The sequence below is a fragment of the Eucalyptus grandis genome, chromosome 10, assembly GCF_016545825.1.
Source record: "Eucalyptus grandis isolate ANBG69807.140 chromosome 10, ASM1654582v1, whole genome shotgun sequence".
Taxonomy (NCBI): Eukaryota; Viridiplantae; Streptophyta; class Magnoliopsida; order Myrtales; family Myrtaceae; genus Eucalyptus; species Eucalyptus grandis.
In genome coordinates this window covers 26,453,810-26,476,391 of record NC_052621.1, presented here as the reverse complement: position 1 = coordinate 26,476,391, position 22,582 = coordinate 26,453,810, and the positions used below count along the sequence as shown (strand labels likewise).

The window sequence follows — 22,582 nt, the reverse complement described above, 5'->3', positions numbered from 1 at the left end:
TGACTGAAGGTGTGGTTGCACTGATGGATTCCGACCTTGTTTTTACACCGTGAGAGGTGTGGTTGGATGGAGTAGGCCCAGGGAAAAGGCCGAATCCATATAAACGGTTTCATCTTCTTCATGGTGTTATGAAGAGGTGAGCATGGTTTCAGGTGGAATCTGGAATTTAAGAATCGGATTGGTGGAAATTCATAAATTTCATGATCCAAAATATACATGATAGATTTTAAGTTCTAAAAAATGAATAACCTATTTTGATTGATAAGTTCTAAGTTCTTCATTGGAGGAATTTAGAATTTGAAACCTGTAACTTGCAACTTAGAATTTATAATAAGTTTTAATGTTTTTTTTTTTAGTTTATGTCTTTGCGTGATTCTATAATATTTCATGCCGTTCGATGGTGAATATATAATTTAAAAGCATTAGTTTAAGCTTCTGTTTTATGACTGAGACTTTTACTTTATATATATTTATATTTTTCGTGAGTCTAAGTATATGTTATGGTTAGCAAATTTTATCGGCAAATGATGGGCATTAATAATATGAGTGAAACTCTAGTACACTCTGGAACCGACTCTAGAACCCACGATAAGGTAAGTTCCACGTTCTAGGGTATGTAGGGTAGATTTCAGGTTTCAAAAAATAAGGAACCTATTTTAACGGGTAGATTCTAGACTCTAAGTAGAACTTGTACGTGACTTGAAACCGTTTACTCCTAGTGTTTTGCACTTAAGCATGAAATAGCTTTAAGAATTTCTATAACAACTAATATTCATCTCCCTCCCGGTTATTAAATTCAGTTCATTGCGGACCTAACCAAATGCCCTCTCTCTCTCTCTCTCTCTATGGGGAAGTCGTGATGCCACATTTTGAGGAGGCCCAAGGCGAGGCCTAAGGTGTTTTGAAGTTTCTTTCCCAATTGCGGTGTCAACGTGGCTTTTTGGGAGAGAGGGTTAGGTGTTTTGAAGTTTCTTTCCCCTCTTTTGGCGGGTCTAGTAAATTTGTTTTAAGCCTTAGGGGTATTTTGTCTGACTGGATGAATATTACCAACCACGAATCGAGAAAAACATAATACCGTAACAAAATTAATTATATTTACATAAGATTATTGTCACTAAAAATTTCAAATTGGTATATTTATGATAAATTTATGATAAATTTATTCTTCGTTAGTTCTCATTAAATTTTACCATCAAATCGCTGAGTTAGATAATACATGACAATTGATCAATATTTTGTTTGGGATTGGCAAATATATTTGATTTGTGATATTAATCTGATTTAACGGAAACTAATAAAGGTGGATTTATCATAAATGTACCAAATTAGAGTTAATTTATCATATGTAAATCAGTTTGGGGTTTATACATTATTACATATCATAGGATTATCATTTTACGTGAGCATACGCAATCCAACGGCTGACATCGTTGGTCCCTCCAGCTGAGAATCCAAAGCAGTCGATCCTGTGGATTGGATCAATTTCACGACAAGAGGCTGATTTTGTACTCAGGCCGACACGTCTCCAAGAACAAAGATTCCATTTTTTTTTTTCTCTGCCGTTGTCTACGGCATGAGATCCACACACGACCTCGCTTGATGAACATGCATCATGGATTGGCTTCGCCTCTGAAACCTCGACCCTGTTGCTCCTCCCACCTCGCTTCCACCGCGGATTTCCCCTGCTCCTCTCGCCTCCATCTTCCGCCCCAGCCGGGTCGATTCTTACGTCACGGCCGCGGCCATGGCGGCGGCTGCGGCGGCGGCGGCGGCGGCGGCGGCGGCGTCTTCGGCGCTCTCCCGTCCGCTCCCCAGTCGTTCGTTTGGCCCGGGGAGAGGAACCGGGAGAAGGGTCGGCGGGGGAGGAACGCGCGTACCCTCTCGCGGGCGAGCCGGAGGGAGTCCCCGTACGAGGTCCTGGGGGTGTCTCCTTCCGCGACGGCCGATGAAATCAAGAGGGCTTATCGGAAGCTCGCTTTGAAGTATCACCCTGATGTCAACAAAGAGGTATGAGCGCGTGTCTCCATGATGGGCCTTGATTTTACCGCGCGATTTGGTGTTTTTAGCGCGAGATGAACCGTGTCGATGCTTGTGGGTCTAAATTAACTCTGCTGCTGCTTGTCCCTCTAGTCTAATTGTAGATATACAGTGCTAATCGACATGTTAAAATTTCATTGGGTGTAGGTAATGGTTGTAAACCGTAGCTGTTGCAGTTACTTGTGTTGTTCCCAGTCTTTGGTCCGTTTTTTAGAGTTGCAATACCTTGAAGCTGGGTGGGCAGCTGTGTAGGCCCTGCAGCTGGTAGGCCTTTCGCTAAGTACCTTGTAAGAAAACTTGCATAGTCCCTTTTCACACCAAAAGTTGGAAAGCTGTGCCAGATAGGCTACATGATAGACTTACTCGGGGTGGAATGTGGCCCACTACCAGTCTGGCACGGGACTTGCTATGACTGTTGTAGACAAGTGCTCATCTTTCTATTGTTGATAGATGGCTAGAAGAGATTAAGATTGCAGAACTTAGTAGCTTGGGGTGGTTTTTTGATTTTGCAGTTTGGTGGAGAAGTAGTGTTTGGTGGAATCTGTTTGAATCATGGGTATCTTTCCTTCGATCTAAAGTTGGAAGTTAGTCTGCATTGATGCTCCTAATGTTATCCACAAACAGATCACAGAATGATGGATTTTTCTCCTTCATGAGACATTCTAGGATCGCATCTTTAAGTGAGGGGTAGCACCAAAGCCTGCCTTATTTTGATCCTTTGGTCTCGTTGATCTTTCATCTCTACAAAGTAGTTTAATAGTCAATGCGGACTGGTTAAAGTTATCCAACTTTTGGAATTCAGCCTGAACAAATTGTTTGGATTCTATAAGCTGTTTATGTGCTTCAATGGTGCAGATGTCAATGGATTGTTTTGATATTAAGCATTAGAGCTGGTAGAGCTCATAGATCCTGACGAGGTTGTTCCAGTGTGTAAAGCCATTTAAATCTCATGGACCCTGACAATCCCAGAAAACTTCGATTCTAGACAAGTGACGGAGGAATATTGAGATTCTCACTGTGTATTATTGCATTTAGTGTGTTCTCAGACTTGTTAGTGCAAAATTTTCACATCAAGACGAATATCTTCAACCAAATATCATTCCATTTGCTACATAGAGATGGTCTTGTTAAACACATTAAGTGCTGAAAATATCACTCCATTATACACAATTTGATTAATTCATTTAAGTAAAAAGTCACTTAATCTTGTAAGTAAGAATTACATGCTTAATTGGTAAGCGATAAAAATATACAATGAAAAGTAAGAACTTACCAAATATATTGTCAAAACATTTCAATAATACTCACTATTGCAAGTTCAGTAAGGAAGCAAGAAAAAAGTTAAAATTTAATTTTCATGTGTTATCAATCAAACAACTTTTGACTTTATTTTCAGCACTTACTAGTTTGTATTTAAATTTCAGAACTCATTTTTCAGTTCTATCGAATGAGCTATAGTTACATAGGGTCCCCAAACATTAGGGTTTGGGACTATTCACATTGTCTTGCATATGTTTAATGCCATCTTATATGGGCATTTGAAAAATGGTGAGGACCTATCTTCGATGCTATGGTGGAATTGTCGACTGGTCAAGTGGAAGTGTGGGAATTGTCTTGTGTGATTGATCTGTTCACACATTTTGTCTCTTCTTTAGGTGATCATACTTACAGACTGCAAGTTTAATGGCTTTGAGGAATATTTTTGTTTAAGTACTTGTCTGCTGTTAGTCTGCACTTAATATCCCTTGGTAATGCCATTTGCTATCATGCATGATGAAGAAAGAGACATTTGGATCATGATTGTTGACAGGGCAGGGGTAGTTCAATTTGCTCCTGATATGGGTCCACGTCTTGGGAAATGCAGATGCAGTTGCTAGAGAACCATTTAGAAACTTGGTTGACATAAGGACTTCTAGTAGGATCTTTTATTTCATCCATGCTTATTTTGTTGTCTGTCAATAGGCATTGATTTCATCAGCAATAGACGTTGAGAATGTAATGTTTGTAACCATTGTACATGATTGCAAATGGGTCATTCCTTGTCTCCAATGGACATTTGCTTGCTTAAGTGACTAAAAAGGTTTAGAGATTTCTTTTTTTTTTAATCTGCAGAACATTCCTAGCTGTGTAGCTTTCCTAGCTATATCCTTGCAAGATCTTTGTTGCAGTAGCAGCCTCTGTAAAGAAAATCAGATGAAGATGATCACTCAAGTGATCATCAATAAAATTGGAAAAAATTATTCTGTAGTTTGTGGGTACATTATTTTGTTGCTCTGCATTTGGCCCTGATGAATGTGGTTTTTAACTATCAAAGACTTATTTTATTTCCTTCTAAAAGAAAATCATGATTAATTTCACAAAAGGGGTTGTTTGCAATGCGATGTAGTTTGATTTCTCAAATTGCTGTTGACTAAAATTTAATTATCTCATATGTCAAAATGTCTTATATTTCAGGTGAATGCACAGGAGAAGTTCATGAGGATTAAACATGCATACAACACTCTCCTTAATTCTCGTGATTCGAATTCCAAAAGGAGATACAACACTGGAACTCGTGCATCTGGGTTTTCATACTCCACTGAGGATAGAAGCACCCTAGATGAAGAATTCTATGGACTCGGTAAATTCAATAATAAGCTGCAGTCGTTACTTTGTGTATTATATGGTATTCTTTCAGGGCTTAGGTGGGTTTGGCATGTTTTGACCAAAATGACATCCTAAGATCTGGAACATCTTGGAAAGGGAATATTTTTTCAATAAATGAAGTAGTAGGTTCTTTCCTGACCATCATTAGTAATGTAATTTCTAGGTTAATGTCTGGATATAATGCAGTAGAAACTTATGGCGGAGACCACATGGACATGCAACCTAGTATAATGTAAATTGGGTATGGCCCTCGCCAATTCCTATTGAAGAAATACTTTTGGAGCACACCTGACTTGCTGTTTAGCTTGGTTCTAGCTTTTCTTTTGTTCCATCAACTTCAGATTGACGTTGGCATGTGATTGTCTGGGGCAAAGTTTCTCTTCTGATGTGTTTCCAAGTGTACGTTAGTTTAGGGATTTTGTATGTTCTTATGTTTAACCCGTTTATGCTGCAGGTAACCTTTTCAGGGATGTTCAGATAACAATAGGTAGATAGTTTTCTCTATGAGACATTGCAAGTGCCATCTGGTTCTTGGCTTACCTGTTACTTTTTAATCTAACAGCCTATACCGTTTCCTGTATTTAGAAAATTTACTTCGATTTTTACCATCTTGTTTCGCATGGCAGAGGATTTCTTCAGAGATCTACAGGAAGAATTTCGTAACTGGGAATCAGGTGCATCTTCACAAGGAAAGCCAAAGAGCTTGTGGGAGGAATTGGCGGTGAGAGTTGCTTTTAAAATGTTGCTACATTTGGAAAAACAAAATCTCTTCTGTGCTATTCGTGTTAGAACCTGTTTTTATGGCAAAAAGTAATAGCAATGCAGAATAATTCAACCTAATGTCTTCTATCCTTGGGGTTTGAGAGACATGATTTGAGGCTAGGACCTTATGCTTTGAATTTTGTTGCTTGAAGGATATCGGTGAAGAATTTGTGGAGTTTCTAGAGAAGGAGCTAAACATAACTGATTCAGAGGTGGAAGCAAATCAGTATGATGATGGGTCGCAAAGAAGTTCCGGTACTGAAGGTATGCAAAATGCTAGTGAAAATGAAGCTAGCAAGGGAAGCGGCATCGAGGAAAATATTGATGAGATAGAAGCTACTCTCGCTCGCTTGAAAAAGGAACTGGGCCTGTAATTGATTCATAATAATTTTGTGCCGCATATTTGTTCCATTACTCACGTTGTGTTTGTATAGATATGATATGTTGGGATACCTGTGGCTTCAATAATCTTTGAAACCGACAAAGGTCAGTGATGAAAGCTAAGGGAGGAGTAGGAGATGAAGATCGAGTCCTGCAAAGATCATAGAATAATAGGTACAACTCAGGAGTAATGTTGGAGCTCAAATTTCATTCTAATTGAAATGAAAAGCTGTTTCTTTTTAAGTTTGCATATTCTTAAAAGTATGTTTTCTAGGCAGTTATCTGAGTAATGTGAGCTGAAAAAACTGTTTTCGGTGTTTTGCTGTCTTCACTTCCATGTTGTGGTGGTTGCATTAAAAAACTCTTAACTAACCTTACGCTTGTTTCCATCATGTTTATGGGAACGACATTGTCTGAAAAGTTCAATTTGTATCAAATTTGCGACAATCTTTCCTCATTAGACTCCGGTTGACCGGTCGTGTCTACTTTATATCGTTAGCGCGCCCGTTATTTGCCTCAAGACATTCACCCAAAGTTGCATATGCCTTTGGAGCACAATAAAAGCAGTCTTTCATGTGTCTATCCTCGACCATGCCGCAAAAACGTTGGGACTTTTTCCGGAACTCTCGATGCCAAAGAATCGGTACGCAAACCCCTTTTGAGAAAGAATTGAAATTGCGGGCATCGTCTACTGGAGCTGTTTTTCTTGAACAAAATAAAAAGGCGTAGGGCATCGTCTACTGGAGCTGTTAATTCCACAATATAAAGAGGTATAGGGGTGATTGATTCAAGACATGGAATCTAGAATCTACCTTATTATAATTGATTCTAAATTTTTGGAACTTATAACTTATTATTCTGTTTGCTTGGAATTGGTTCTGAAACATACCGTGTATTTCGGATATGGCTCGAGGGTCTATCTGAGAACTTGCTTTTTTTTTTTTTTCTCTCTTTAAACTAGAGGGATACTCTGTTCACCTCATTCGTGACGATTTGAATGGCTCAAGCTACGCTCTCAATTCCAAAATAAGAGAGTTTGCAACTTCCAGCGAGCGCATTTCTTGCAACTCCAAATTGATGCCCTTATTCAAGAACTCATGCACAGGACCACTCAAGTCCCATTTTTAACATCTTCCCCCACACGCTTTAGATTCTTTAGTCTTCCCCAACAACTCAAGCTCCCTCCCCCTATCAATGTGCTTATTTGCTTAACACTATGCTAAGAACATTTCAAACTGAAGCGAACATCAAAACAGGGAATCAAGTGGCAATGTGGCGACAACCATAACTTTACTTTGCGCGAGCGTCTCTTGCAACTCTCGAACTCGATTGTGGACATTTGCGCTGTTCCAAAACTCTCTCGAGGTGGTGGATTGGGCAACAATATTGGGTACTAATTCGGTGACATCGCCAACGGCGAAGGCACAAGGTTCTTGGTCGGGAAGAGGTAGCAAAACCAGTCGAATTTGTGATTGTGCAAGGAAGAGGAAAGACGAAGGATGGACGGAGCGCTAACCGATGAGGTTAGAATTTTGGGTGAAAACGAAATTAGGATTTTGGCCTTTCGACTTAGAAAATCGGTCCGGGGATCCGATTCTTGAGTGGGGATTCAGTTAGAATGAGGGATCGGACCGGTTTTAATCAGTTTCGTAAATTTGGAAATGGTTCCGGGACCTGTTTTCCGGGCTATCCAGACCGGTTCGCAGGTAGAACTGGTCCGGCTGGACACCCCTAAGCAGTAGATCATGCGGGAGGGATGGATTATTATGTTCTTGGATATCCACGTGGGGGTTGCATGCAACACCGGTCCCCTGAAATTTTGACACGCGCAATGAAACCGCTGCTGATTTAAGAAATACACGAGAGATACGAGCCGTTGAGTTTGCCCGCTATGGATGAGGTTTATACCCTGTTTAAATCCGTAATCCGACCGAGCTCGACTCGTTTGATCAGTTGCATGCGCAACGTAAGATCTTTCGAAACACAATCTACAGCGAGATTTTCGAGCTCTACTCCCGAGTGAATAGCGAAGCGGCAGGAATTCAGGACGACAAGAGATGGCCATGGAATGGGATCGGATTTCGCCGCTCGTATCCTGAAGCAAACGGCAACAAGAAGGGGCCACCCATCTCCTTCTTCTTCTTCCTCTCCCTTCGCCGTGACGAGAGCCTTCAGCCTCCACTGCGCAGAAGACGAGAGCGAGTTCTCCTTCAACAGTCGCCACCCGCTTCACTTCGATGGCAGCACTCCGTCAGAACGACATGAATTTTTACGGACACCTCGCGCGCTCAGCAGGCTCATCTCTTGCTGCGCCAAATGGGCCTCGCTTGACGCCGGGGCTCAGCTCCATTCCGTCGTCGTCAAAATGGGTTTCGCTTCGAACGTCTACCTGTGCAGCGCTCTCGTCGATATGTACGGCAAGTGCGGTAGAATCTCGCGCGCCCGTGACCTGTTCGAGGAGCTCGGCGAGAGGAGTGCGGTCACTTGGAACTCCTTGATCTCCGGCTATCTTCACGTGGGTTGGCCGCGGATCGCCGTGGACTTGTTTCTGAAAATGCTCGAAGCGGGAATTGCTCCTACGCCGCACAGTGGTTCCACTGTTTTGGTGGCTTGTGCTCAACTCAGAGACAGCGATATCGGCAGACAGATGCATGCGTTGGGTTTAAAAGCAGGGTTTGGGCGTAATGTTGTCTTCGGGACTGGCCTGATCGACATGTACAGTAAATGTTCGAAATTGGAAGATTCAAGGAGGGTTTTCGACCGGATGGCGTGCAGAAACGATATTACCTGGACGACCATGATCACCGGGCATGCGCAGAGTGAACAGCCAAGTGAGGCGATGATATTACTGAGAGGGATGATGCGTCAAGATCTTAGACCAAACTATGTCACTTATAATAGCGTACTCTGCTCGCTTTCTAATCCAGATTATTCGAATTGGTGCAAGCAAGTTCACTGTAGGGTGATCGTGGCAGGTTTCGAGTCCAACATGTATATAGCAGTCACGCTCGTGGCTGTCTATTCCGAGTGCGGTTGTAGCTTGGAGGACTTTCGCAAGGTTTGTTTGGGTGTAAGAATATGGGATCAAATCTCATGGAACGCGGTGATCACTGGATATGCTAATCTTGATGATGGAAAAGAGGCCGTGAACTGTTTTTGCAAAATGAGAGAGGCTGGAATTTGTACAGACTTTTTCACATTTGCGAGCACTCTCAAAGCTGTAGGTTCTTTCTCTGCTCTTGAAGAGGGGAAGCAAATCCATGCTCTGATTCTTAAATCCGGGCATGCTTCTCACATGTACGTTCAGAACGGACTTGTCTCTGTGTATGCTAGATGCGGCACTCTTGGGGATGCGGAAAAGGTGTTCTCATCAATGGAAGAGCGCGATGTTATATCCTGGAACACATTGTTATCCAGCTATGCACACCATGGTTTTGGTGGGGAAGCTGTTGAGGTATTTGAGCGAATGAGGAGAACTGATATTAAACCGGATAGCACCACCTTCCTAGCTGTGCTGACAGCTTGTGGTCATGTTGGTTTGGTTGAGAAGGGACTTGAATTCTTTTCCTTAATGAGGAGCAGTGATTTTCTCGAGCCACCAAAATTAGAGCATTATGCTACTATTGTCAATCTTTTTGGTCGAGCTGGACATCTTGAAGAAGCAGAGGAATTCGTCCATGGCATGCCAGTGAAGCCAGGTCCCTCAGTCTACAAAGCTCTACTAAGCTCTTGCAGAATTCATGGAAACAAGGAAATTGCTCTACGATCTGCAAAGAAGCTTTTGGAGCTGTGTCCTGATGATCCTGCCACTTATGTTCTGCTATCCAATGTTTTGCTAACAGGATGTGAATGGATCGATGCTGCAGAAATACGGGCACTCATGTGTGACAGAAGAGTTCAGAAGAAACCAGGTTCTAGTTGGCTTTAACTCTGAAGGAGGATATGTGCTGAATTTTCTTTTCTGGGACATGGAAACCTTATCCTGGGTGGTGTCAACTGTCAGAACATGTGAGTGGCCGTTTTTTCCCCCTCATAGAAGGAGGAGAAATTAGCGATTACCTCTGTTAGTCCCCAGAAGCATAAATCTCTTTTAGGTATTTATTGAAATGCGACGAGGTGAAGGAGTCCCTCACAAATTTTGTCCCCAATAATAACTTCTTTGTAACTTGCTGAAAATGGTAATATGACTACGGAGGACAAACTTCAGATATAGAGTAGATAGCAGCACCTTATAAAATTCCATGGTCCTTGAGCACGGAATCAGTTTACAAGAAGTACTGGGATCTAGTAGTTTTGCCCCCTTGTTATCTAGTAAAGAACAATGTTTGTTTTTGTATCTTTCATTAATCGCTTTGTTTGGCTGAGACTTGCTAATGTCACCATGGTTGACGAGGAATGAAGCTACAGAAGAAGAATGCTACAAACCAGCTGAAGTGACTGCAAGTGAAACATCCATTTACCAGCGGATCATGAATTTACAGTTCTTACTTCATTATGATGCTCTCTTTGTGCATACTTGGCTGTCAATGATTCCGTTCAGCCATTTCTTGTAAGTACTGTCTTCAATAGAGCATTGAATTGCAAAAATCTTTTTAGGCTGCCTAAAGCGATAATGTCATAAAAGTATACATCTTTGACATGCTTTTATCTGGGGGAACTCATTTTCCAAATTCGCAGATCATGTTTATGAGGTGAACTCGTTTTTGATATTCGTGAATCATAGTACCCTCTGGCAGTATGGTCTTAGCTATGGCTATGCCTTCCCTCTCGTCCTTTTCAAAGGATGTATGCAAACTTCTTCAGGTGGTTTCATCTGAGAAATTATGGAAATGTAACCTAGCATGGTCTACTGCGATTCTGTTAGGAATTGAACTGACTATTAAATGAACGTAAACTTTATCCCCAGTAAGCAAGTGCAATGCTTTAAGAGATAATAGATGTGGAAAAGGGAAATTATCCTCAAGAATGAATGAGAAGCATATGTCATATAAAAAAAACTACTAATATAAACGGGAACACTATTTCAAATTCAAAATCTAGTAATATAAACAGGGTTTGATCTTATCAATATCGTTTATAGAACATCCCAACTTACGATAATGGTGGATTCTAATACTGGCAGCTACCATTGTCACTCCTGGCTGTTGGATCGAAGTTTGCTGCAGCCGGGTCAGTGCAACCTTCAGGAACAGGAACATTGACTTGTTGGGCTGCTTTGCCTGCGTTATTGTTTTCATAAGATGCTTGAACCAAATCCTGTAAATGAAGTAAAGAGAGTGCAGCTATCCATTAACAACAACCTCAGGGATACCGGGGTTCTAACCATAGAAAGTTCCCTGGTCCACAGCATCTTGATTGGCATCTCCCAGAGCTGCCTCGGCCAAGTACTTGTCGGCCAATTGGACTCTCTTCACATTTTCTTGTTCCTGCACCAGCATGTTGCCGTACTCAATCAGCTTCTCAAGAGTCATTTTGGGCTGTTCAAAAGTTGGGGGGCCCTCCTTCGAGTTTACAAGCTTCTTCCCAATGGTGTCGACTCCCACACCCGATATCCACTTCCTAACCTCGTCATCGTAGACTCTTGCTCTTAGAGCACCAAAAAAGTCTGCAAAGTAGATTGGGGTTTGTGATGAGTAAGATTCCACACGATGCGCTTCAGAGAAAACTTACAAGATTTCCCCATCTCCATCATTTTTCTCTCTCAAAGGACCCTGTAATTTTCAAAGCTTCTGCAAATTTGTTACGCCCTTTTTATTTGATTTTGGGATCTGGGTATATTTGTTATGATCTTAATTGTGGAGAACAGATACATGCCATCCTTTCCTACGTAAAGGATACTTAGCAAAAAGTTCATGATTGCCTAATCGTGATAGTTTAGTCAACTATTCTCCTCCAACATTAGTACTGAATTTGCAATATTAGCAAAGTATCAAGAGATCTACATTATGCTTACCAATGGATTGACCAGGGAAACAATCAACAAGCTTCACGATGGCTTCCCCGGTGATATTGTCCGTCCTGAAGATACCGGTGCAAACACCAATTCGGTCCTCACGAGTGGGAGCCCAGTAGAATTTCTCCATACGACCATCACGGATTAGGGGGGCATACAACGTGGAGAAGTCGTTACCCGTGACAATGATCGGGACACGAGGATTCTCCTCCTTGTTGTACATACCAGGGAGCTGGACATTGGTCGGGTTATCAGCAATATTCATGAGTGTAGCGTTCACCATTTGGTTGTTCACTGTGTACTGCGTGGTACCTCCCATCCTACCTGCACCTGCATCAAGATCATTGATAAAGAGGCAGCACATCTTCCCTTTCTTGATAATGTCGGCCGCTTCACGGTATCTTTGCCGGATGAGTTTTGCTGGTTCTCCTGCATTTCCACTTTCCAGCTCTCCAGCACTCATCATGATGGGGCTGAAATTTCATCACCAAGCATTCAGCGCAAACGAACAGTACAATCAAGTCTAATCAATCACGGGGGCTTCTGGTCTTTTGGTTAGATTTCAGATGAAGAACTCACTTGATTCCCATTTTGGAGAAGACGAGCTCACACTGGAAGGATTTTCCCTGACCTTTGCCACCCCAGACACCTAAAATCAGGGGAACCTGATCGAAAACCAGATTAATTATCAGTTCAGACTAGTCCGCCAAATTTCTATACGTTTTTTTCTCAGTATAGAAACTTCAGACTTCTAACCTTGATGTTCGGCAAGGTCATGAAGTTCTTGGTGATGTGAACAACGAGCTTGTCCATGAAAGCAGGAGCAATGTAGAATCCATCCATGTTATTATCCATGTATCTATATCAAGGGGAACATGTAATCAGTATGTATGACAATCGAGTTTGGTCAATAATTTGACCTTCGTTCTGATTTTACGAATCGAATAACCATGTAAATCACTTACTGGCGAAGACCGGTGCTGAGATATTCATAGGAACTCAGGACGGCGTAGTGGGTTCCGGTCCCCATAGGAGCCTGAAACAGAGAATCGACCATGCCCTTGCCTCTGGTAATGTCTTGCTGGTCGTCGGAAGTGTCGTAAGCGAGACCTTTCCATTTGTCCTTCTCGGTCTGCTTCCCCTCGTCGATCTCGGCGCAAATCCTCAAGCTTCGCGACGAGGGCTTCGGGTGGGTGGTTCTGGAGCTCACCTTCTTCAGGCTGTTGCCCAAGAAGGCTGAGCTCGCGATCGCCGGGCTGGAGTTGTTAAAGCTCAACTGCATCACAGCACATAGAAACTCCATCACACAAGCCAACATGAGTCCACTCGAACTACAATCTCTCTCCATGGCAAGACCATATCTCAAAGAAAAACATATTCCCTAACCGATTCGCATTTCTTCCGTGTTATCTGCTCCGCTAGGGATCATACTACTTACAGAATCAACTATCAAAGACTAAAGAATGACATACACGTTACCGTGCATGAGCTAGAAAACCAACGAACATTAGCAACTGGAACGGAGCGACAAGAAAAGAACCGAACAAAACAAGCACGACCATATAGAGAACATCGGGCAAAGCGAAGTACCGGCTTCCCATTAACAGTTCCGACAGTTGAAAGTGCAGCAGCCATTTTGGCTAGTCAAGAAGCTTCCACTGCTGCTTCGGAGCGTAGCTTTTTTCTCGTCCGAAGTGTTCGAGGGAAGCGTGGGCTATTACTTATCAGGGACGAGCTTTATGGCATTCTAACGTCCATACAAAGGGGATCAGATGAGAGAACACGTGGCGCCTCCTGGAGGCCATTACCACGTACAGACGAAACGAGATATCCCCAATTCATTCTCGCAGGCTTCTCGGCCACTGAAAAGGTAGGGGGCTTTTTTTAGCAGGTCGAAGTAGATAAATGGAGGTCGCTGGGATGGGTTTTTGGAGTGGGACTTGTGTGCCTCTCGAGAAGAACCGGGGGCCCTCCATTTTATCTCAATTATGCAATCGCAAGTAGACAGAAAACGGAATCCCTGCTATCCCAACTTGCAAAGAGAAAAAGTTCTAGGAACAATCCTTAGCTCAGGGTCATGGTAGCACACATGCCAATCGGATGGTTCTTGCTCGACTGCTATGCATTCGATCAGTCGTTTGTCCATGGATCTGGCATAATGAGCGAGCTATTCATTAAACTAAGGCCACTTGAGTCATATTTTGTGAGATTCATCGCCGCTTCTTTCGATCACAAATCCTGTGAATTTGTAAGGCTTCCGTTCATTTTATCCTTTTGTGTTTATCATTCTGATGGAACAAGGGCAACTAATGAAGACAATTAATAGATTCCTTTTCTAGAATGATTCATTTTTTCCGAACACAACATATAATTGTCCGTTGTATTACGCTCTCCAAATGTGTTTATTCCCCCACTTCTTCCTTAGCAAGTGTTTTGTGAAATAACTCCGATAAATAGAAAAAAGAAGGCATTAAAAGAGACAGATCCTCCTAACCTAACCCTAGACAATCTAAAATTCTTTTTCAAATCTACTCTCATTTCGAGTCAAGAAATAGACAAATAGATATATCATATCGCTTTAATTGAGGGCATTCCAAAATGTGAGTTATTTATCATCAATTCATTCTTTTTATAGCTAAATCCAATTCCTTGGTTTCTACATAAAAGAAAAAGAATTTCACATTCTTTTCTTTTTTTCTTTTTTTTTTTGAGAAGGGAGGATTAAGAAAATCTTATTAATTGTAACTTTCTCTAGACCTCTAAGAAAAGCATGAAGAAAAGGCTCGAGTGTCACAATCCCTCCATCACCCTAGAATGAAAAGGGTGATCTCATAATTCTCGATTTATGCAGATACATTATTAGGTGCTCTAATTTATTTTCCCATCAAGGCCGAACTTAAATATATAGTACACTGATAAGGGATTTATGGATTTTTGATCACCGAACCTAAATATATAATACACTGATAATGGATGTATGGATTTTTGACAAGAGGATAGTGAAAGATCGAATCTGAGGCAGCGATTTACCAGATTTGTCATAAAACGGTGGCTCATTTTTATGGGTTCTGCTGCAACTTGCCAACACGCTCACGCGCATACCACACGCCCCATCATATAGTGACAGTTACTTAACACTCGCACCCTTAATGCACGGTACCTTATTGGATTATCCTACATGACACTCATCAAAATTTAAGGCTAGCCTTAAAGACTATAAATAGATGTCTAGACGTACCTTTCAAGAATGAAGGACCTTTTCTTTTGGTCGGTAAGAATGGAAGACTTTCACTAACAAAGAAAGAATGGGAAAGAAAGAGAGCTGCAAAATAATGCCACCCGACATGCTCAAAACTCAAATGTGCCCTCGAGAAAGTTATCAAAGGACCAACCATAAGATCACGATTCATAGGTAGAGAAATGCAATCGAAACGAATTACATAAAAGTCTTGGGAGAGTTGAAAGTATAGGTTACATAAGATACTTGGATCGCACTGCATTAGGGAAATGGAAAAATTCCCAAAAGAGTCCTGAATATGACCGTCCGTTTAAAGGCCGATAGGGGAAAAATAGAATAAAACTCTTTCATTATGTACAATAGGCCAGACCGTCCAACCGAGGCCTGAGGACCTCAACCGAGGCTTCCCTTACTCTCTCACCTAATAACGGTAATAATCGATAAAAGGGGAAAAAAATACGTAACACCAATTACAAATATCCATTGTTTCTTCCAAGTAAATTCCTGCTACACAGCAGAACTAATAATACTCCAACATCATCAGAAGTCAAACTCTCCCGTTGCCTGACAGAAATCAACATAAAAAAAATGAAAAAAAAAAAAAATCCATCAGAACTTCGCGTTTAAAACAAAAAAGAACAGATAGAACCGAGAAAGCATGAAAAAACACAATCAATTAACTCTAGAACCTGACCTTGTTGAAAAGGATATCCTTATTGTTTATATGCATTATGCCATCCTTAAGTGTGCACTTCCACTTGCTCTTCGTCCGTGTCACCTATCCACGCAAAAAATACAATCTAAAAACATAGTTTCTACATAAACAAAATACGATAGCTCCAAGGCAGATCATCATTGTCATTCTAAAACAACCGTCACCTTGTCAAATTGGGCTAGAACTAGGTGCTGGGTATTTAGCTCCTCCCCGTTGTCCACATCATCTAAATCATCATCGTCATCATCATTTTCATTCAATGGTGGCTCATCTTCATCTTCATCCTCTCCAACATCATTATGAACTCCAATAGCAGGAGTACCTGCCTGTAAGTCTGAAGAATACAAGAGGGAGATCATCTGAGTTTTCTAATACACTAGTGATGCCAAAGGACTGGCTCAAATATCATAAACTTGCAAAAGTTGCAATTACCGTTTGGAGCTGGTGTACTAGCGATATTGTAATCTTCACTCACAACTCCCTGATAATTGTATATCTTCAATGCCAAGAAAAGAAAACACATCAGAAGGGAACCAAACCAGTGAGACTGCTCCTCATCTCTCTTTTGTGTGTTGGGGCAGAGGGAAGAGAAGAGAGAAGACGAGGGGGGGACTTTGCAGATGCAGCTATACATACCACATGAACAAGGCATGAATTTTTAACACAGATCATGGTAATACCCTTGCACCTTATGAAGATTTCTCAAAGATCTGCTATTAGATATATTTTACCAAGATATGCTCATCACATGGATCCTGAAGACAACTACAGAACTTTCTGCCCAGTGTGCAATAGGGTAATGCACAAACATGCAAAAATTCAGAATTCTATTATCAGAAGAAGCAGAAGAAAGGATCAAGCATCCAATTCGATGTTCTAATATCTTAAGTGGTACTCACATTTGGAGTAGAAAGCATCTCATCATATGGATCAGGAGTTTGCCCATCTACTTGAGGAATCTTTGACAGTGGCCTCCCCACATGTGCCAGCATCTGCCTGTTTCTGGTGTCTGCAGCAGGTAGAGTAGTCGTCTTCTCTGTGATCTGGAAATTCACCACACCCGGTTAGCAAATGTACAACTCAGCAAATTACACAAGTTCTGAAAGAGATGCTGAAACTAAATCCACCAGGAAACAGATCAACTATCCTCAATCTAGTGAACAGTACAGAAATTGGCCCATGATAAAAAACTGAGCTTAAATGAACTCGAAAACAATAACCAAACTTCAAGAACCAAATCTACACATTTACTCCCAAAACTCTCCCTAGGTCAAGATCATGTGGCTAATCCAGTTACAAAGAGTAATTCGTGGAGTCTGAATTTTCATGGCCTGAGAAAATGGCATTATAGCAACATACAAGACAAGAAATAATGTTTCACATTGTGTTAGCGCCAGTGATTCTCTGAGCTGGTCTGGATTTCCAATGCCTTGGGAAACTGAGCACACCCTTGATCAACATCTAAATACTGCATCTTTTGCTATAACTTTGAACTACCAAAACAAAAAACCGGTTTACAAAAGCAACCCGCTAAACACACTCTCTCTCTGTGCTTGAGCATAAAGAAACTCGAATCAGCAATTGGCAAAAATCAGCAAAATAGAACAAAAATATCAGCCAAACCAAATAACAACTAGGTATTTTCACAAGAATTAGAAAAAACACATACGGACAATAGCAATGAAAATCAAATAAGACCTGTGAATCCTCAAATACAGCATCTCCAGCTCCATCCTGTTGTGGTATATATCCACCATTCTGATAGTGCTGAACAAAATCATCGCGTTTTCTCTTTCCAGAGGCCGTGAAGAAATCCTAGAATTTTTCAACATCAAGACCATTGCTCAAACTTCAATGATAATACTACCATCATTTTATGCAAGAAAACCACTCACTAGACATCCAGGAAGCTATATGAAATTCACAATTTAGAGCAAAATAAGAGGTGAAAACTTACTTGTGTATGGGGCTGATGAGAAGTTCCTCTGTCCCCATCCTCTCTAGCCTCCATGTAAGCTACATATATAAGGATAGAAGAGAAATTACAATAGGACCATTAGATTGAAACTCGTTGCAGCTCTAAGATTTTACTCACCAACGTTAACATCGACACCCAAGGGGGGTCTTTGATTCATCCAAGGTGAAGGAGGAGGCTGCCAAAAACACAAAAACCAATCTGCTTATGGAAAATGTGCAATACAAGGTTTTGAATAGCAGTTGCACAAAAAGGGCTGTTTGCAAAGGGGAAAGTTCATAAAGGGCATGTCTCCAGGTACGCTAGATGTGGATATTCTCAGTGAAGCAAAATCTATCCTCCCTTAAACACTAGAGCACATGTCACAGAGTGGAAATTCTTTTAATCATAAAACAAGCGCACAAACATTGACTTCAGTAGAGAATAAAAAAATTCTGAAACCGAACCTACACTTCTATCTGTTATCAGTTCTGACAGGTTTATACTGTCCATATAAATATGGCTTAACATTCAAGCCTTTGTATAGCATCAAAACATATAACAGCTAAAGTTACTATCCTCCCATAATCATCTAAAAGATGAGTTACGAGATTAAAATTAGCCATCATGCTGAGGCATTCTTGAATAAACAAGCATCCTGAAATCAGCCTAGCGATCACTCAACTACTCATACTAAAAATCAAACAGTAAGATACCGAATAAAAAAGAACTGTTCAGACTTAGAGGAGTAGGGTTTCAATATTTCATTTTCCTTTTCTTTAAGCAATAATTAACAGCTCGCATTATTGAAGAACAATGGTTATACATCAGGCCCGGTGGTTTAGCTAATCAGCTTGGAAAACCATTGCACCAAGCTGAATTACTAACCATGGGAAAGTCAAAAGCAAGAAGCATCGTATGCGGCATGGTGTAGAATACAATGAAAACTACTTTAACTTTCTATGTCCTGGGAAATAGAAATTCCATACCATGTAAGGGCTGGGTCTCCCAGCTTTTATCTCAGTGTTGCCACTGGAATTGCCAACACCATCATTTGAAGGAGTAGGGTAATCAGAAGATCCAGTTGGAATGTTGTACAAGTTGCTATCTACAGTCCCGGGTAGCGGGGTCGGAATGGGAGTTTGCAATGGCGTCTACATCTCAAGGAAATCCCAATCAAATGGCAGCAACCACAAGATTCAGACCAAGTCACTTAAAAGATGAGTAAAATGACATGGCGTGAGTGGACAAGGGACCGAACTCACTGGAGGAAAGAGCATGTCAGCTGTGGGAGTTTCGAACTCTTCTGTCCCCTCGTAAGGTACATTGAGATCATGAACAGGAGCAGCCGCGCCGCCCGCTGGAGCCTTAGCGGTGGCCGACCTGTCCACTGGACCGAGAACAGCACCCGCTTGCATCATCTTCGTCTCCCACATCTGTCGTCTCCACATTCAACAAGTATCAGGAATCCCGACAGTGGTTGGACGCATCGAGAAAACGGAAACACGCTTTCCGCATAAAATTAGACCCAATCATAAAAAATGAGAGAGAAAGCACGCTAGAAGCCCTAAATAAAGGGCAAACCTTGACAGATCTACCGCTACGCCCAATTCATCCAGACTCTAAAGATCAAATCGAAACCCGCAGACCACACAACAAAGCAATTCTCTCGAGAATCCAACAAATTGAGATGGGAGAGGCGAAGAAATGAACTGTTCCCGTGGAATCCAGACGAAGGGGGCGAGAATCAAAATTACCCCTTGGAGCTCGTTCAGGACCTCCTCGCCGGGGCCACCGTTGTTGACGAACTCCTCCCGGACCTTGGTGATGACGTCCCCGATCACGTGGAGGTACACGGAGCTCGTCGTCGAGGGGGCCGCCATCGCGCGATTCGCTAGATTCGCCGGGGGAGAGGAAAAAAAAAGGAGCGACCTTTCCTTTCCTCGAGGAGATCGAACGGACGTCGGCGGCGGCGGCGGCACGGCGGGAAGGATCAGCGGCGGAGGTCGGAGAACGCGGGCATGGACGGGGAGGGGGAGGGGTCTAGGGTTCCAGAGAGAGAGAGAGAGAGAGAGGGGAGGGCTGTGCGTTTCTCGCGAATGATGCGAGAGAGAGAGAGAGAGAGAGAGAGGAAGGGCGGACGAGAAAAGCAGAATAAAGAGTGGAATATAAATATGTTTGCATCCGATTGTGCGCGTGGGTCCACGTGTCGAGATCTGCACGTCACTCTGGATTTTTTTAATTTTTTGTTTGCTTTTTTTTTTCCCCTTCTTGCGGACTGAGGAGATGGATGGGGATGGGGTCGGGAGGGAGCGAGGGAGGGAGGGAGGGAGCGCGCGTGCGTTGGCATGGCGAACCGTGCGGGCTCGCACGTGATCCGGACTTCGGACTTGGGCCGAAACTCTTATGCCTACGGCCCATCGTGCTCTCGTCTCGGGCTTGGAGGCCCATTCATTTCTTTGGGCTCCTCCACGTGGCCCATTCGTTGCTTGGGCTCCTTCTCATGTCTGGACTTTGAGATGAAATATATGACGAGGGAGGCGAATGAATGGATTGGAAATAATTTGGACTCCGGATAAAATTTTGAGGGAGCACCGTTAATTTTCAAAAAGTCTGAACTGTTAGATAAAAGCTTTGTTCGATATTTAAATATTTTGACGCTTCTCTCTCGAATTCAAAATATCCCAAACGCTTGATTTAAAGATGTTTGAAACCGTTGATTTGAAGAGAAGATTCGATTCGATTCGCTCCTATTCCTATTGAGCACGTATCGGCTAATAAATTGGACATGATAATTACTTACGATGATCAAGTTTCTTATCATGGAAAACATATATATTAATTAATGGTGAAGGTAATGATCACTTCCTTGAAAATTGATTAAAGGCCCTCTAAATCCTATCCATTGACACATGAATTTTTGTCGAAAGATCTCATACATTTCATAAAAGTTAGGGATCAAATGTGTTGACAGCGTCATAACCTGACCGTTAAAAAAAAAAAAGTAGCATGCGCATTGCATTTTGGCGTCATGGCCGTTTTTTGGTTAGCAGTAACATGTCCGCATCGAATGAATCTGGTGAAAGGGCCCGGTCGTGAATTGCATTTTAAGTGCCCCGACATGTGAAATGAGTTTGAACCTGAAAGAGATGAACCCATTTCGTTTTTCAAGCCCGAGGCGCCCCCAACCCATGAGCCCGGCCACCCTCTAATGAGAATTCAGCCCACACCCTTCAATGAAAGGGCTGACTACAAGCCGAATTTGGACTCCGCTGCTCGACTCTTCTTCGACTTGAGCGCACGGCATCATTCACATCGCAGTTGTCGCGTCCATCTTGAGCCACCGCGTCGCCCAGGGGGGTTGCCAATTTCGACAGCCCTCTATAATAGTTCCTTAGGGCACGAATGATGACCTTTTATGTTCCCGGAATAGATTTCTAGCCATTCTCTAGACAAGTTTCCTATAGTGATACGAAATTTCTCTTATTGAAATGGAAATTCGTTTGATACCAACATGAAATTTCTCTCTCTTACACTCTTTTCCATTCATAGATAGGCGACGATGGGAGAGAACATCGACGAGGGGCGACGGTGACAGTGGAAGACGAGAGCGAGTGATGAGAAGAGTTTTCACGTCTCTTTTTGTTCCAGAAACAGAAATGTAGAAAATTTTTACTTTTCATTTATGTTTCAATCTTGCTTTTGAACTAAACATTTATTTTAGAAATAAAATAATGAAATTGTATTACCAAATGGATTTTTATTCCAAATTTGTTACCAGGAACAAAAAGAAAAAAGAAAAAGATCTAGCCAGAAATTGAATAGTTATCATGCATGCCTTTGGCATCAAGGCATCGGTGTCACCTGTGCCGATCTTTGCGCTTTTAGTTGTAGTCCTCATCATGAAGCTGTGTAACCCATGTTTGCTAGATTGAATCGATCAAGACAATGAGTTGCTGCCATCCTATTCGAGTTGCCGAATAGATCGACACTGTTGATTCGCTCGTTATTGATTTGATCTGATCTGGCGCCTCATTGCGACTACCCTTAGGAACTGATTGTGAATCATCCACACGTGGTTCCTGCGGGTGTTTTTGTCTTAGCTCGCTACATTCGACTAAATTGGATTGCAAGATGCGAGAAATCGGACCAAATTCCAGAGCGCAATCTGGGATTTGTGCTGTCCATTGTCCAGGTTTGGACGTAATGTAGGGCCTAATTGGTTAATCTTTGGATGCATCTCCCGTGATAAAAACATGGACTCTTCTGCATGTATTTTCCTATTATTTCCAATAAAATAGAAGACCGAAAATAGCAGTGTTTCCTTGCACGTCACTTGATCGTGATTGTTCAATTGCATGGTAGGAGGAACATGGCTTTCCACATAAGAATGTTTTCATGGTTCACGAATCACATGTTAGATAATTGGAGATCCAGCATATAGGAAATTGTCGGGAAATTATCAATAAAGTCAAATTCAGTTCTAAATCTTTCAATTTGACTAATTGAATTTTAAACATTTTGACGATTGGCTGAATGTAGTTTATTTGGTCAATTTTGACAAGAAATCACTAACGTAGATGCTAGCCGTCTTACATAATGTAGCCAATGTTGACGTGGACATTTTATATAATTTTTTTGAACTATGTTGGCTAACGAGGAACGGCCTTGTCTAGGGAGCTTGCAAGAGTACTTTTAGACTTTTCACCTACAACTCATGGGGTTCAGTTTTGAATAGGGATGAGCATCGATCCAGGGTTAACCTTGGACCGACCATGGACTGGCTCAACCTTGTCGATCTTGGTCCAGTTCTTAGGTGGACTGGGTCGGTCCTTGGTCCTGAGATCCTAGGACCAATATTATACGGGTAGGTCTTTGGTTTTGGGAGTTTAGGGT

At 41.9% G+C, this 22,582-nt stretch overlaps 4 protein-coding genes across 6 annotated transcripts; 2 read left to right on the top strand and 2 right to left on the bottom strand.

Annotated features, from left to right (window-relative positions):
• The first annotated feature begins 1,499 nt into the window (after positions 1 to 1,499).
• On the top strand, positions 1,500 to 6,069 carry LOC104423853 (chaperone protein DnaJ). 2 transcript variants are annotated; one of them, XM_010036295.3, is made up of 5 exons: positions 1,500 to 2,007; positions 4,492 to 4,657; positions 5,138 to 5,170; positions 5,310 to 5,404; positions 5,598 to 6,069. In XM_010036295.3, the coding sequence occupies exons 1-5, from the start codon at positions 1,600 to 1,602 to the stop codon at positions 5,817 to 5,819; spliced, it is 924 nt and encodes a 307-aa protein (XP_010034597.3). In that variant the 5' UTR covers positions 1,500 to 1,599; the 3' UTR covers positions 5,820 to 6,069. The 2 variants fall into 2 exon arrangements, with proteins under 2 accessions (XP_010034597.3, XP_018720114.2); XM_018864569.2 differs by lacking the exon at positions 5,138 to 5,170 and having other exon boundaries at positions 1,502 to 2,007.
• Positions 6,070 to 7,894: 1,825 nt separating this feature from the next.
• On the top strand, positions 7,895 to 9,754 carry LOC104423852 (pentatricopeptide repeat-containing protein At1g11290, chloroplastic). The gene has a single exon (XM_010036294.3). The coding sequence runs from the start codon at positions 7,895 to 7,897 to the stop codon at positions 9,752 to 9,754; it is 1,860 nt and encodes a 619-aa protein (XP_010034596.2).
• A 1,012-nt stretch (positions 9,755 to 10,766) lies between these two features.
• On the bottom strand, positions 10,767 to 13,542 carry LOC104422476 (ribulose bisphosphate carboxylase/oxygenase activase, chloroplastic). 2 transcript variants are annotated; one of them, XM_010034803.3, is made up of 7 exons: positions 13,370 to 13,542; positions 12,745 to 13,055; positions 12,536 to 12,638; positions 12,359 to 12,444; positions 11,780 to 12,252; positions 11,150 to 11,431; positions 10,767 to 11,045 (listed from the first exon to the last, which is right to left on the bottom strand). In XM_010034803.3, the coding sequence occupies exons 1-7, from the start codon at positions 13,412 to 13,414 to the stop codon at positions 10,936 to 10,938; spliced, it is 1,410 nt and encodes a 469-aa protein (XP_010033105.1). In that variant the 5' UTR covers positions 13,415 to 13,542; the 3' UTR covers positions 10,767 to 10,935. The 2 variants fall into 2 exon arrangements, with proteins under 2 accessions (XP_010033105.1, XP_010033106.1); XM_010034804.3 differs by having other exon boundaries at positions 10,786 to 11,045; positions 11,127 to 11,431; positions 13,370 to 13,541.
• A 1,642-nt stretch (positions 13,543 to 15,184) lies between these two features.
• Positions 15,185 to 19,810, bottom strand: LOC104422474 (transcription initiation factor IIA large subunit). Its single transcript, XM_010034802.3, has 11 exons — positions 19,444 to 19,810; positions 18,952 to 19,122; positions 18,676 to 18,840; positions 17,828 to 17,885; positions 17,690 to 17,748; positions 17,431 to 17,547; positions 16,632 to 16,775; positions 16,165 to 16,228; positions 15,897 to 16,066; positions 15,712 to 15,795; positions 15,185 to 15,581 (listed from the first exon to the last, which is right to left on the bottom strand). Exons 1-11 carry the CDS (start codon positions 19,567 to 19,569, stop codon positions 15,558 to 15,560), a joined length of 1,182 nt encoding a protein of 393 aa, XP_010033104.1. The 5' UTR covers positions 19,570 to 19,810; the 3' UTR covers positions 15,185 to 15,557.
• Positions 19,811 to 22,582: the final 2,772 nt, after the last annotated feature.